Here is a 14,553-nt window from a genome sequence, read left to right on the forward strand (position 1 = left end):
GAGTGGGGCGGGCGAATGCGGGTCGGGAAGGAGCAGAGGCGGCCGAGGGGCGGCCGGGCGGCTGGCAGGGGTCCCGGGGCGCGGCGGGGGGCGGGGGGTGGGGGCCGGCGGCGGCGAGGCGGCCTGCAGGGAGCAGCCGCGAGCCGGCTGGGCGCGCCGAGCCCGAGCCCCTGCCAGAGCGGGGCGGGGGAGGGAGGAGCCAAGAGCGGCCGCCGCCTCTGCCGGAGGAGCCGCGGGGCCGCCACACTCGCCCCCCGCCCCCCCGCGCTCACTAGCACTCACACCCGGGCGCAGGAGGCGGGCGGCCCGGGCCCCACCGGCCCCCCATGGACGCCCCCGGCACGGGGCGCTGAGACCCCCGCGTCGCTGCCCAGCCCGGTCCAGCGCGCCACGCCGAGGTAAGGGGGAGGGAGCGAGGGGGCATTAATATGCAAATGCCTCGCGATTGATTATGCAAAGCCGCGGGGCTCTCTGGCCGGCTCCCAGGCGGGCTGGGGGCGTCCGGGGGGTACCCGCGGCCAGCCTCAGCCTTCCCGGGCGCCCCAGTGACCCTGTCACTGGCCGGGAGCTTGCAGCTTCAACGCCCTGGGGAAGGGAGGCGTTGCTGGGAGGTCGGTGGGCCCCGGGGTTCGCCGGCGGAGATGGCGTCCGGGCCTCCCCCTCGAGGACCCGCCCGGCCTCTGTCCGGCCCGTCCGCTGCGCATTCCCGGGCCCGGCCCCGCTGCCGGCCGCCGGAGCTCCCCCGCCCGCCGCGCCGCGGTTTGTTTACGGTGCGCCGGAGGCCTGCCCCCCCAGCTCCCACCCCCAGCCTCCCAGGCCGAGGCCGAGTGGCGTTTGCAAGGCTACCTCCAGCAGCGGAGGGCGGTAGGAGTGGGGTGGGAAGGTGGGCTTGCCCGGGCCCCAGGAGAAGAAAGTCTCCCCCCCGCACTTCACTCGCCTCCCCAATTGAACATGGCTCTCTGGTTGCAACACAACTAATTGCAAAAACGCGGCTGGGGGTGTGTGTGTGTATGTGTGTGTGTTGGGGGGTGTATCTGAGGGTCCCTGGATAATTAGGGGAGTTGCAAGCTAGGGTGGTTGGGGAAGAGAGGGAGGAATGGGCCCGTGTTGTGTGCCACCCGCTTCCCTCCCCTTGCAACGTGTCTCTGGTGCCCCTTCTCTGCCTGGGGGCCTCCCTTGTCCAGTGTGCAGGTAAAGCCTGCGGGGTGGGGGTTATAGAGGCAATGGAGAGAGCCTCCCGTTTTCCGGGGGAGGGGGGCTTGGCGGGGGTGGAGGTCTGGAGGTCGCAGAAGGAAAACCAGTGGGATGGGAGCCCACCCCTCAATGCTGGCTCAGGCCCCAGGAAGGGGAGGGATATAGGGGGCTGTGGTCCAAGATGAGGGGGAAGCAAATGTGCCATGCAGACACAGAGATATGCCCACACACACATGCACACCCAGGGACACCCAGGCGGACTCAAGGACAGGAACTGCTGGACACACCCACATGGGGACAAGGGAAGAGGCACGCTGCCACTGCACAGGGGAGCTCAGAAGGGTGGGACACACCCATGGGAGACCAACCCTTGCATAGGCATAGGGTCACGGGGAGATGCTCTCATACACAACAAGGAGGAGTCGCTGTCACCCACACAGAAAAAGTCACTATTGCCTGCATGCATGAATGCAGAGCAATTGCACACGGCCACACATTACAAAAGACCCTGTCACTCACAGGCACACACGTGCTCGCATGAGCCCAGTCACACAGGCATCATCGCCTTGCCGTGACAGTCGCTGTCACTCGGTCAAACGCAAATGCAGTTGCACATCAACACACATATACACAACTCAGCAACAAGTATTTTCCTGGACTCTTCCTGTGGCTTTCTGAGGTGCTGTGTACCACACAAAAAAGACCCTGCTCCCATAATGGTGGAAGGCACGCAGTCACTATAGATAACATTCTCTGTCTCTTTCCCTTGTCATCCCACCCCCTAGATGGTGAGCTCCTTGAGACCCAGGAGAATCACTGGAATTGCTCTGGATCCCACCCAGAGCCAAGCATATGAAGTGCTCTGTAATCCTTTGTAATTGATTGACTGTGGGAACCCTGCACACAGGTGCAGGCATCTGCACACAGTCCCAGGGGCTCAGGTGCAGGAGGCACTCAGAAGGTTCAGGACCACACAGTCACAGGTCTACACCCCTGGATGCACGCACTGTAGCTGTGCGGCCAGGCACACCCCTAGATGTACACGCAGTCGTAGACTTTTCCCCTCAAGCTTCCTCCTGCCTTCTTTTTCCAGGCTCTTTTTTTTTTTTTTTTTGAGGGACAGGAAAATCAGAGCAAAGGGTAAGGGGGAGGGGGTTCTAGAGGGCCGAGTCACACACGTGAAGCAATGTTAGGTGACTTCAGGAGCTGGGATGACCCTGGCTGCTGGCGGGGAGGGAGTCTTGGGGAGACCTGCCTCCTAGGGAGCAGCCCCCATCCCCACCCCAAAAGCAGATAACCTCAGTGCCCCTGCTGGGCTCGTTGGTCTGGGCCATTACTGGGGATGCTCACCGGCCTTCCCCCCACTAACTCCCGCCGAGTTCCTGCCTCCCACCGGGAGTCTGGCCCCTTTTCTCAGCTCTGCCCTCCTGTCTAAACTTGGAAGCCTCCCTTAGGAGGCCGTAAGCTGGTGAGTGTCTGGGTGAGTGCTGTGTATTTTTGACTTGGAATTTTGCTCCACCACGGTCTCCAGTGCTCTGTCTCGCTTGTGTCTCTTCTCTCTCCCCCTGTTTCTCCACCAGTCTGTAACTCCCTCTCACCCTGTCCCTATCCACCCCCCTCGTTGACCCCTGTTCTGGTGTCCGTTTCTGCCACAGCCTCCATGCTTGGAGCTGGGAACCGGCGGTGATGTTCTCCATTCTTCTCCAGTTGCTAGTACTCAGACCCCGCCCCTCGGCCTGCCTGCCCTGCCTCTGGGGTCAGCGAGAGGTTGGGGTGGGGGGCGGGGGGCTCAGCTGGCTGCTCAGGACATCCTGCACTTCCTCAGCCCTGCAGCTGCGGCCAGCAAGTTTGGGGGGCTGAGCACAGGGGGAGAAGAGAAGGGGTCAACCACTGCCCACGCTGACTTCTCAGGCTGGTGGGTTCAGCCTGGGTGGAAGGTCTGGGTGGGCAAGCCATGGATGGTTATCGGAAGCTCCTTCCACACTGACCCACTGGAAAATAATCGCCGCCCCCCCTCCCCGCCCAGGGGCCGTGGCGGGAGTTGGCAGGACCCAGCTGAGCGGGACTCACAATGGCCTTTCTCCACATCCCTGGCAGCTGAGACCCACCTCAGAGATGCCCAACAGCTGTGTCTGCTTTGCCCAGCCTCTGAGCCTGGTTCTGAGGGTACAGCTGCCCAGACTTTGTGTGGGGCTGTGTGAGGCCCTCTCCCATGGGCTGGCCCTTCACTTTGGGCTGGCAGGGCGGGTAGTTCTTCCAGAGAGGAAATCTGAGCAGGGGGCACTTACCATTTCTGGCCATGCTCCCCTCTAACTGTGGTCTGGACAATGGATGAGGAGGTACTGGCAGGGATTCCACCCTGGAGAGTCCATGGCTGCTACAAAAAGGGAAACTGAGGCTGGGTCACAGGGAGCACATAGCTGGATGAAAGAACAAGGTATTGTTCCTCTGGCAGGTGGCATGCTGTAATGGTTAAAAACAGGGATATACATGTGCATATATATATGTATACATAGACACACACATGTGTATATATATGTAGGAGCTAGAGTGCCTGGGTTTGAATCCCAGCTCTGTCCCTGGCAGTTGTGTAATCCTGGGCAAGCAATTTAACCTCTCCCTTGCCTTATCTGTAAATTGAGGATGGTAATACCGACCTCATTTGGTTTTTTGAGGATTACAGCCGTCAGAATATATAAAATGCTTTTAAAAACTGCCTGGTGCACAAGCACTGTATGTGTTAGCTGTTACAGCAAGGAAATCTGTGGGTCTGGGGCCCCTGGATTTCTTGGAAAAGCTTGGTGGAGACTTGGATCTCCTGGACATTACAGGCATGAGGTGGCGTTGGTAGGGATAGTGGGTCCCCAATCTCCAGCCTCCTTGTCACCTCTCCATGACACTTCTCTCTCTCCCGCCTGGAGTTTGGGCAGCCTGGAGCCCCTCTGCCACCACTGTGCTTTCCTCTGATCCTCACCTTATTTAGCTGCTTCTTAAAGGAGCCCTTGGTATCACAGCCTGGGACACACCTCCCCGGTTAGGGACAAATGCACGAATGTTTGGGCATCACTGCATCTCTGTTGGGACAAGTCTGAGCACTGGGAGTGTGGGAGAGGAAAAACAAGGAAAGCAGGCTCCTCTCCACAACCCCTCTCACTTCTTATGTGTGGAGTAAGTCACCCTTCCTCTCTCCTGGGGACCCAAAATCTCAGCTACCTACCGTTGATCTATCATTCAGGACCCACCCTTGGCTGACAGATTCCCCGCCCCTGCACAGAGGGGACATTAGTGTGGGGGGTGGGGGCAGTGCATAAGAAGGGTGTTGGGTGCAGCACCTGGGGGTCCAGGGTGTATCCTGGGTTGCCTCTAATCCTCTGTGAATCTGGTGATAAAACTCTTCTCTCCGCCCTCCATCCCTTTTATGCAGCTCCCCCAGGACAATGGGAGTGATATGTCCTGTGGTGGGCCACTGGGGAGCCTCCGGAGTGGGGGCACCAATCTCAACCCTAGTTCTCATGGCTGCAAAGGTGCTTGGGGGACTTTTTGCCTCATGGGGAAGGGAGGCACGCATGACTGTGGTGGGAAGACCACTGCCTGGGAGTTGGAGGCTGGGTTTTCACCACTTGCCAGTTGCTGACTTTGGGTTTAGGTTTTCGTAATCTGGAGACAGGGATGCCCACCTTGTGCGGAGTGAGGGCAAATAACATAACGTGAGATGACACCTGTAGTCAGCCCCTGTTGCGAGCTGGCACGGCCAACAAGGCCTGTGGATTCTCGTCTCTTCCCAGGGTCTGGGATGCTGCAGGGTGGGTGGGGACACAGAGGCCGCTTGGAACCAGAGACCGTTCTCAGGCTCTCACAGAGACGGCTGGGGCTGGTGGAGAGAGGACTGCGTGGTTCTCAGGCATGTGGTGTTGCTTGCCCTCCTCTCTGGCAGGCCATGGCTGGGGCACCAAAGGGGGGCCACCCTGTAGCATGCCAGGCTGTGAGGTGGTCCACAGGGAGGTGTCAGGAGTTCTCTGGGCAGACAAGGGGAGCAAGATGGAACTCACCGGTGCCCAGAAAATGCTGTCTTTGCTCCCCTGCTTTGGAGGCGGGCACCCAGTCTGGGCACGGGGACTGGGGTTAAAGGTTAGGGCCAAGAGCACGCCTCTAGCACTGGCACAGAGCAGCGGGACTGGACCCAGCCCCCAAGCCTCTTCTTCCTCCTGGCTTCCTCTTGTAAGGAGGAGATGAGCTCTTGGCTCCCAGAGCCGCCTGTTTCATTTTCTCTTTTACCCAGGCGCGAGGGGCGTGGGCGAGGGAAGGGGAGTGCACGGACCCAGGCTTTGGTGGCTATCAGGCGTCTTGGTACACATCAGTGAGTGGGTGTGTTGTGCGCGCATCCATGTGCGCGCATTTTGTGCATGTGTGGGCCGGGGAGGGCTCTGACTATCCGCTGGAATGGGGTACCGGAGCCCGTGGCTCTGCGCATGCGGGGTGAGTGTGTGTGTCTGCACGTGTCCGTGTGTGTGCGGGCAGACTCGGCTGCATTTACTTGCTCGCTCTCTCCTGCTCTCTCTCTCTCCCTCCCCTCTCCCTCTCCCCCTCTCTCCCTTTCCCTCTCTCCCGCTCTCACACACACACAATTTTCAATCTCTCCTCCCTTTCCTCATTCCCTCCCTCGTCTCCCAGCTCCTCTCTCCCCGCTTCCCTCTCAGTCCCTCCCCCACCAACCTTGCCTGTGCCTGTTCGGCTTGGCTGGGGGCTATCTCTGCCTCTCTGGGGGTGCCTGGGAGAACATCCCCGCTTTGCGTTTCCCCTTGATCATTCCCTTCCCTCCTGGGTAGAGCTCTCCAGGGCTCGCAGGCTCCTCTGTGCCACCTCCTCCCTGGAAGAGGGGAGTGGGGAAAGGAGGACCCCAGCCCTGTGCCCATGATGCCATCTGCAGTGAGCGCCTTGGCCCCGTGACATTCATGCCTCCAGCCTTCAGCTGCCCCAGCTCCCAGCTCCAATTACCCACTGGCTGCTGGGGGGGTGGGGGCAGGGAGAGTGTGCTCAGCCTGGGGGTGCTCCTAACTCTGCCTTCTTGGCTATTTGGATCTCCCTCTCCATTCCTTGTGGGGAGTGGGGGTGGTATGGAGATCTGTGGGTTGGCAGGGAAGGGGCTGAGCTCTTGAGCAGGAGCTGTGGGCCCCACCATCGTCAGTAGGTGTGGCAGGGGGTGTGGAGATGAGCCCCACACCTGGGTGCCCACCTTGCTGCCTGATGGGAGCTGGCCTGGGGGTGGGAGGAGGGGCAGGAGAGCAGCAGGTGGGTGAGGTTATGGTGGGGGTGGGCGGAAGCCCAACAGTCTTTGATGTTCCTACTGGGCATCTGGCCCAAGTCAAGGCTACTGTTTATGTCTTTCTGTCTCTGACCTGCAGGGGGGAATTTCCTGTTATATTCTTTTGGGGGAGAGGATCCTTTTGTTTAAGTAACCAATCTCCCCCTTATATCCCCCACCCCCATCTCCCATTAAGCCTCCAAGGCCCTAGAGTGGCTCAGGAGATCAGACGTCAGGGGTCACTGCCCTTGAGCTCCAGAATCCCTTCTCATGGGGGCCCTGTGAGAGCCCACCGAAGGCTGCTGCCTTCCCCTGGCCCCTCCTGCTTGCCAAGCTGCTGCCTTCATCTGTGTACTCCTCTGCCATCACACACCTGCCAAATAGCACCTCCCTTCCCGCCTTCACCCCTCCTCTCCCTCCCAGCACTGGGATAACTGGGAGTTGGGTGGGGCAGCCCCGCCCCCCCCCCAAGTCCATACCTGAGAGTAGCAGAGAGGGGGATCTGGGAAAGGAGATAAAGATCCCAGCCCTGAGAGGCACCCAGCCCTCAACCTGGGGGCTGGTGTTGCTGCTGCAACCTCCGCCGTCGCCAGAACCCCCGGGGGCTGTTGGTGTCTGTGGCTGCCCATGGGAGCCCACGTTGGCACAGGCGGTCATGTCTGCACACAGATGCCTGTGTTTGCCTGTGCATGCCCGCGCGTGTGTCTGGTGTGTGTGTGTGTGTGTGGGCTGCAGTGGCCAGCTGGGCCTCTTAGCATCGCCCTTGTTAGCCCCCATGGTGTGCAGTCAGGGCATCAGTGCCAGATAATTGGGAGTGGGGGTGAAGAGTCTACCCCCCACCCTAGCAGCAGGCAAAGGGGAAGGGGAGAGGGAGGTGCGAACCTCCCCACAGCACTATTAATAGCCCACATGCCAGGCCACCAAGAACCAGCTGTCACCGTGGAAACCATTTCTGCTCTGCCCTCCCCCCAGCCTTCGTGAGGTGGAACTCGGGCGGGGCACCGAGCACCCCCCACCCATCTTCCTTTGTTACCTTTCTCTCTGTGTCTCCTCCCCTCCTCTGTCCTTCTGTCTCTCCCACCCTTCTCTCCCCACCCCCACCTCCCTGCCGCCTTTCTTCTTCTCCATCTACTTCATTGTCAACCCTGCCTCTACCCCAGTCTCGGCCCATCTCTTTGTCCTCGCCCCTCCTCATCTTCCCTCTCCTCTCCCCCTTCATCCCTTTCACCCTTCTCCTCCTCCTCTTTCTCCCCTTTTCTCAGCCCCCCTCTCTCTATGTCCTTCCCTCTGCTTGGCAAGGAGGAGGGCTGGGCTTCCCTTAGTGCATTAAGGACAAAGTTCAGGGGCCCTGACAGGTGGGGCCAAAGCCAAGAGTAGACCCAGAGGAGACTGACGTGGAGACCTGGGGGCTGGATCTGGGGGCAGAGAGTCCCCCCTCTGGCAGCCCTAGGCATCCTTCCAGGGAGTCCCTTGGGTCCACAGGACTGCAGAGTGGGACAGTCCCTGCAGCGGGGACCTGGCATGGTGCCTGTGGATGCTGCATTGGCCTCTTGTCTCTGTCCCCCCATCCCAGAAGCACTTAAGCTTAATGAAATGTTTCCCCCTCCACGGGCGCCTTGCCCACACTGCCACCAGGCAGCTCTTATCCGACAAAGAGGAAGAGGGTGGCCAGGCCCTCCGACAGGTGGGCCTTGCCTCCCAGCTGTCCAGCCTCCTCTGCAGCATGGCTCCAGCCCCTCCACCTCTGGGGGCCTGAGCCTCTTCCTCTGCAGGTCTGTGCCCGTCAGGCACTTGGGGAACTGACAGGATTCCAGGAGGAGGGGCGAGAGGCTGCCCTTCAGGGTGGGTGTCCCCGCCCCACTTCCCTGTGGACTTTCATCTACCCACGGCCAACGCAGGCCTGGCCCACGTGCCGTGTGCCTCCCTGCATGCTGGGCTCTCTGCCCACTCTGTCGCCTCAGAGGCCCAGGTATGTCCCCAGAGAGACGACAAGGAGCCCTCAGGGGCTCCAGCCTCTAGCTAAGTGCCAGGCGAGGGTGCCCTGAGCGGCGAGGGCAGGACCTTGCTCCGCTGCCCGCTGCCAGGGGCTCCGGGGAGCCTGGGTGGTACCGACAGGCAGCAGGCACTGGTCTGCTCAACGCCCCTCCCAGCAGGCACGTGCAAGCCCTTGGCAGTGCCCAGACACATTTGGAGTTAAGACTGGGCCTGGGAGGGGGAAGGGAAGATAAACATGGTGGCTTAGGTTGGCGCTGCCCCAGGTGTGCCCTGTAGGGGCTGGGGCAGGAGTGAGCGGGGAGGGGGTTCCTCCAGCTCTATGGCCTGGGAGGGAGCTGCCCACGCCACGCGCTGCCACCAGGATTCCCCATCTTGCCTGGCCCACAGCTGTCGGTACCCATTCCTGCACACCCTGGCTGCCTTCACCTGCCCCCAGGGCCTGCTCCCCGGGGCTGCCCCTCTCTCCCTGTGCCCACTCCTGTGCCTGCCTCCTCCCCTCCCCGGGGGCGCCCAGGCCTCAGGCTGGCGAGTGGATTTTTCCAGCTTCTGTAAACAAGTGGTGGCAGCATGCCAGGTGGGCAGGAGACAGGCGGGGGCAGCACCGCAGCCAGGGTGTGCCAAGCACCGAGGCACAGACTTGGGGGGAGGGGGAGACAAGGAGACACCCCGCCCCCGGGGGAGAGAGAGAGAGAGAGACATTCTGATGCAGACAGACAGACAGACCAGAGGAAGCTACACTGGGCAGAGAGAGGTGGAAACAGAGGCGACAGAAAATAGCCCGCTATTGTCAGCCCCACCCCCACGGCTACCCTGGCCCCCCTACCCCTCAGCGCTCTGGCTGGAGCGGCAGGCCCCTGTGCCCAGGCTCTGGGCAACCCCACCCACTCCTTTTCTCCCCCACCTCCACCCCTTAGGGCTGGCTACGCCATTATAAATTTATAACAGGAATTTCTCCGCAAGCCAAGAAAAACTTGACCTACTTTCTTGATGGCTCCCTGGGCTAAGGCTCCCCGCTCTCACCCGTCCCCCCCTCCCCAGTGTCTCCTGTCCAGCCCCCAGTGCCCAGTTCTGGTCTGTGGGGGTATCAAAGACAGAATGGGCCACCCTTCTGTCCTCCTGCCCTGCTCCCCAGGATGGGGACTCACCCCAGTGCCCTGTCCCATGGCCGGCCCTGCCCTGCCCAATGGCCTGACTTATCTCTCCCTTCCCCTCCCACCCTGACTCCTTATCAGTTCTTGGAGGTGGGGCTGAGGGGCAAAGCCTCTGGTGCAACAGTCGTACTGTGGAGGGATGAAGGGGTGTGTGCGGGGAGCTGCACCTTTTGTCCCCTTTCACGTGCCCACACCTGCCTGTCTGGGCAGACACGGAGCGTCAGGTCTGCAGCCTGGGGTCAGCAATGTGGCGTGGAGGGAATGGTTGGCCCAGGTCGGCACTGCCCTAGACCCCTGGTAGCAGAACAAGGCCAGCGTTGGAGGCAGGCTGCTGACTAGCTGCGCCCACTTGAGTGAATGTTCAAGCTTTCTGAGGCTTCGTTTACTCACCTGCGAAGTTCTGATACCAGAGGGCACATACTCTCTGTGCCATTAACAGGGGTTATTTTCCATTCCCTGTTCCCTTGCCTTCCTGGTGGGTGGCAGCTCAGCTAAACCAATGGGGAAGGGGAAGCCTGGTCCTCAGACTGGGAAGTGTGATGTGGGACCTTGTATGGGAATCTCCTTGTGGGGCCAGGGTTGGGGAGTCATAACTGGGCCAGCAGCTGGGGGAGGGGGCAGCTCCCTACTGTTTTCAGCGTCCTTCTTTATTGAGGCACTCAGGTGGGTGTTCAGGATTCCTGCATGCCACCTCTACAAACCACACTTCCTTCCCCAGTACACCCCGCCCCCTGCTGCCCTGTGCCTGGGCTCAAAGCTGCCCGTCTCTGGTGGCGTCTTGCCCTACAGTACTGATGAGTTTTAGGAAAACTTGGTGAGGGGGTTGGTAATAGCAGCTGATGTTTAATAGATGCATATTAAGGGCACCACTTCCCAGGTGGTGCTAGTGGTAAAGAACTCGCCAATGCAGGAGACACAAGAGAGGCGAGTTCAATCTCTGGATCAGGAAGATTCCCCTGGAGACGGAAATGGCAACCCACTCCGGGATTCTTGCCTGGAGAATCCCATGGACAGAGGAGCCTGGCGGGCTACAGTCCATGGGGTCGCAAAGGGTCAGACACGACTGCAAGGACTTAACACACACACAAGGGCCTCACTTGATTGTGAGGATTGAGACAAGGTACATGGATGACCTCATTCTTTCCCTCCATCCTTGTTCATGTCTGGAGATCAGGCATGATCTCCATGTCTATGGATCTCCAGTCTTGCCTGCTGTGTGGTGGTTATTTATTTTTTTGCCTGTTCTCTGTTGATTTGAATGGTTATCCTGGTCCTCTTCCTGTGCCTGCCCTCTATGACTACCACTATCTCATTATTTTCTTTTTCACAGTATTTATTTATTTGGCGTGCTCCAGCTCTTAGTGGTGGCACACTGGGTCTCAGGTCTTCCTTGCGGTATGCAGGAACTTCAGTTGTGGCTTGTGAACTCTTAATTGCAGCCTGTGGGGTCCAGCTCCCTGACCAGGTATTGAACCTGGGCCCCCTGAATTGGGGGCGTGGAGTCTTAGCCACTGGAGCACCAGGGAGGTCCCCCCATCGTCTCAGTATGAGCCCCAAAATGTTGGTACCAAAGGAATCCTATTCGCCTAGCCCCACCATGGCACCGCCTTATCCCTGCCTCTCTCCTCTCTCTGCAGGGACCTCTGGACAGGACAAGATTCAGAAGTTACTCTTCCCACCCAGGACCCCTTTACAGACCCGGCTTGCTCCCCCACCCAGCCCTACCACCTGCCATTCCCTGGCCCCTTTCACCGCCCGCCCCCCTTGGGGCTCAGGGCATGGTGTGAAAGGCCAAGTGCTGAGGCGGGCACCATGGGTGCTGTGCCCTAGGGCCTGGGTGGCAGGGGGTGGGTGGCCTGTGGGTGTGCCGGGGGGGCCAGTGTGCCCACCCCAGTCTCTCGGCGTGCTGGAGGGCATCCTGGATGGAATTGAAGTGAATGGAACAGAAGCCAAGCAAGGTGGAGTGTGGGTCAGACCCAGAGGAGAGCAGGTAATGCGTTCGGCAGCTACGTCGTGCCAACTCCTAGGCAGCAAGCAGGGTCACCTGGCTGGGCCCAAGAGAGCTGAGCTTGGGCCTTTTAAGTACCTCTGTGGCGGGGGCCAGGGTCGGGGCATGAGGCCAGCCAGCCTGCTGCCTACCTTTGCCCAGGAGATGAGGTCATGTTCCCATGTGGCAGGGAATTAGGCACCTGGATGGAGAGATGCCCATTCTAAAAGGGGGAGGTGATGTAGAGTAATTACAGGCGGCAGGCACATGGCCCCTCCCTGGATGGTGCTGGGCATCTCAAATCCTGCCCCCTCCCTGGTCCCCTGGGCCACCCTTACCTGCATCTGTGGAATCCAAACAGCCTTGCCATTTGCCTCCTTTCCTCCTCTCCCTACCAGCTCATTCACTTCTGACTGCCAGTGTGCGGTCCAGAAGCCATGGTGCCTGTTACATGACATTTCAGGGCACATGGTCCAGTAGCTGTTGGTCACAGCTCACGCTTATATTTGGAACCTATTGGGAGCCTCACAAGCTCTTCCTTGTTCATGGGCAAGGGCGGGCACTGCCATGGGGCTCCTCCCAGGAAGTGGAAGTGAATACCAGCTATGAAGATTTTGCTCCCACGTGGAGCAGACATCAGCCTTGCACACCCAGCTAGGGATGGCTTACCTGCCATCTGCAGTGCCTTTCAGGAGCCCAGAGGGTCTCTGCCTCTCCCGTCAGCTCCAAGTAGCACAGAGCTCCGTCTCTGTTGGCATGGTGCCCTGGGAGCTGGGTACAGCCTGTGCCTATGGCCAGGGAGAGGGTGGGGGATGGGTGCTCTGGGGAGCAGTGTGGCCGTTGCCTAGGAGACCAGATCCCGAGCCAGGAGGCTGGAGTCCTGGCCCAGCAAAGCCCTGGGGCCCAAGACTGGGTCCCTGGAAGGGTGGAGGAAGTGGATGGGGCTGGTGGTTGGGTAAGGGCAGTGGGGTATCCCCCTACCCAGTCCCCACCCCCGGGAACTCTGAAAAAGGTTTAGCCTATCATTGCATAGCTTTCACTTACAGCCTCTGTACCTCGCTGCCCAGACTTCTTCTGTGGGTCTGGGAGAGTCTGCTCCTAACGCAGAGAAAGGCGGGAATGCCAGTTCCTGGTCCCCCCAGGACTGCAGCCCCTCCCCGTAGCCTCCCCTCCCCCATGTCCTTGCGCCACCTTGTGGCTAGCCCTGGTACTGCACCCAGAGTCTGTAAGTCTGATTAATTGCAGAAGACCGCCAGCTCAGCTGGGGCCTCGGTAGCTAGGCGTTCCCCCATACCCACCCCTCCGGAGACAGGAAGCAGATCTGACCCTCGAACCGTTCTAGAAATTAGACAGGGGTAATCCCCAGGGTGTGTGGGACACGGCTATCTGTGACTGTGACCCTGGCCAAGGTCACTGTGTCAGTGTGTTGGTAGTTACATCGGGCTCTGGAGGGAGGCTCTGCAACATGCCACACACGGGGTGTGTGTGAGAGGTTATACAATCCGTGCATGCATGTAGAAGGCTTATGTAACCTGTGTGTGCCGAGGTTATGTAACACGTATGTGGAGAGGCTGGCCACATGTGTGTGCAGTGGCTGAGGGCTGCTATAATACCTTACGTGGAGGGGCCCTGGGTCTTTGTTCTGGCTCTGACCCCGGCCCACTGTGTCGGCTGGCACAGGTGGGGCCTCAGTTTGCTGTTCTGTTAAATGGGGGCCGTGGACAGGGTGGCTTTGGGAGTCCCATCCTTTTCTCATGTCCTTGAGTCTAGGTTCTGGTGGTCCGCTGTGGTTATCTAGCGTGTGTGCATGAGCTGAAAATCAAGTGACATGCTCGCTGCAGGGAGGGGCATGGTATTATTAGGTGCTTGTCTAGAGGGTTGTGAAACACGTGGGCATATCCTTGAGGTCGTATAACATTTGAGAAAGCCCTGAAAGTCATGTCCACATAGATAATAGAGACTGCTGCTTACATACCATGCTTGGGTTTATACTGAAGGCAGCATAGTTGTTCATATGTTCATATGTGCTGGTTTTATGCTGCATATATTTGTGTGTATTCTAAAGCTTATATAGTTTTAAGCATGTCCTAAAGATTCATGTCCTGAGATTCTTCTGCATATGTGTCAAGTACTGAAGGCTTAAATATGTGGATGTTTTATAGACGATGGATGTTTACGGTTCTCTAATGTGTGTGTCAGTGTGTGTTGGGACCCTTGAACATGCTTGTGCCCCAGCCAAGCCCCTTATCTCTTGCTCAGATAGCTGGACCCTTCTCAGTTTTGTCAGCTGACCTGAAGGTGGGAGGTAGATGGAGGGAGTCAGGCCTGAGGCATGACCTCAGCCTATTGGATGCAAAGAGGGGCTGCCCAAGGTCTGCTCTCTGATTCTACCCACTTTGCCCCTGTCCAGTACCAGGTCACCAGATGGAAAGCGAAAAAGAAAGAACGGCCAATGTTCCCTGAAAACCAGCATGTCAGGTGAGCCTGGCTACGTGTGCCCTTCCTCCCCACCCTCAACCCCACCGAACCAGCAAAGGGCTCTTCCGGGGCCTGGGCTTGTACCGGCAGTTCCTGTGTCCTGTGGGAAGAGCCTCCTGGAGAGCTTGGGATGGACTTGTCTGGGTGAGAGGTGTGATGTGGAGCATGCCCCAGCCACTGAGGATGGAGTAGGTCAGAAAGGGCCTCTTCCCTCCCTTCTCCCATCACGCCCTTACCTGAGGTCCCCGAGATGAGCTGCTGCCGAGATTAGCTTCTCCTTCTCCTGTGTCCCCCTGCCCCTGGGATGCAGCAAGAGAGAAAAGCCCTAAAGGGTCAGTCAGAAGAACTGGATTCTCCATATTCTTAGGGAAGGGGATGAGCAAGATGACCTCTGATATGTCTCCAGGACTCTGTCTGGAGACAGAGAACCCTTCAGGGAGGCTGGG

General features: G+C 59.2%; 2 protein-coding genes across 6 annotated transcripts in view; one reads left to right on the plus strand and one right to left on the minus strand.

The window, feature by feature from the left end:
* Positions 1-12,462, minus strand: part of MED24 (mediator complex subunit 24) — a 44,190-nt gene extending 31,728 nt beyond the window's left edge. Inside the window, exon 1 of one of the 3 annotated variants that reach the window (XM_059878343.1) lies at positions 11,968-12,462. The gene's annotated coding sequence lies outside the window, so the exon portion shown is untranslated. Of the gene's footprint in view, positions 1-3,482; positions 3,582-11,967 lie in introns of those variants that run through there. The other 2 variants (XM_059878346.1, XM_059878345.1) reach the window with 2 other exon arrangements.
* THRA (thyroid hormone receptor alpha) overlaps positions 1-14,553 on the plus strand; it is a 25,037-nt gene continuing 10,484 nt past the window's right edge. The window contains exons 1-3 of one of the 3 annotated variants that reach the window (NM_001046329.1): positions 286-398; positions 11,280-11,632; positions 14,040-14,107. In NM_001046329.1, coding sequence (NP_001039794.1) covers positions 11,580-11,632; positions 14,040-14,107 — 121 coding nt within the window. In that variant the 5' untranslated portion in view covers positions 286-398; positions 11,280-11,579. Of the gene's footprint in view, positions 399-11,279; positions 11,633-14,039; positions 14,108-14,553 lie in introns of those variants that run through there. The other 2 variants (XM_059878111.1, XM_059878112.1) reach the window with 2 other exon arrangements.

The sequence above is a fragment of the Bos taurus genome, chromosome 19 (assembly GCF_002263795.3).
Source record: "Bos taurus isolate L1 Dominette 01449 registration number 42190680 breed Hereford chromosome 19, ARS-UCD2.0, whole genome shotgun sequence".
Lineage (NCBI taxonomy): Eukaryota > Metazoa > Chordata > Mammalia > Artiodactyla > Bovidae > Bos > Bos taurus.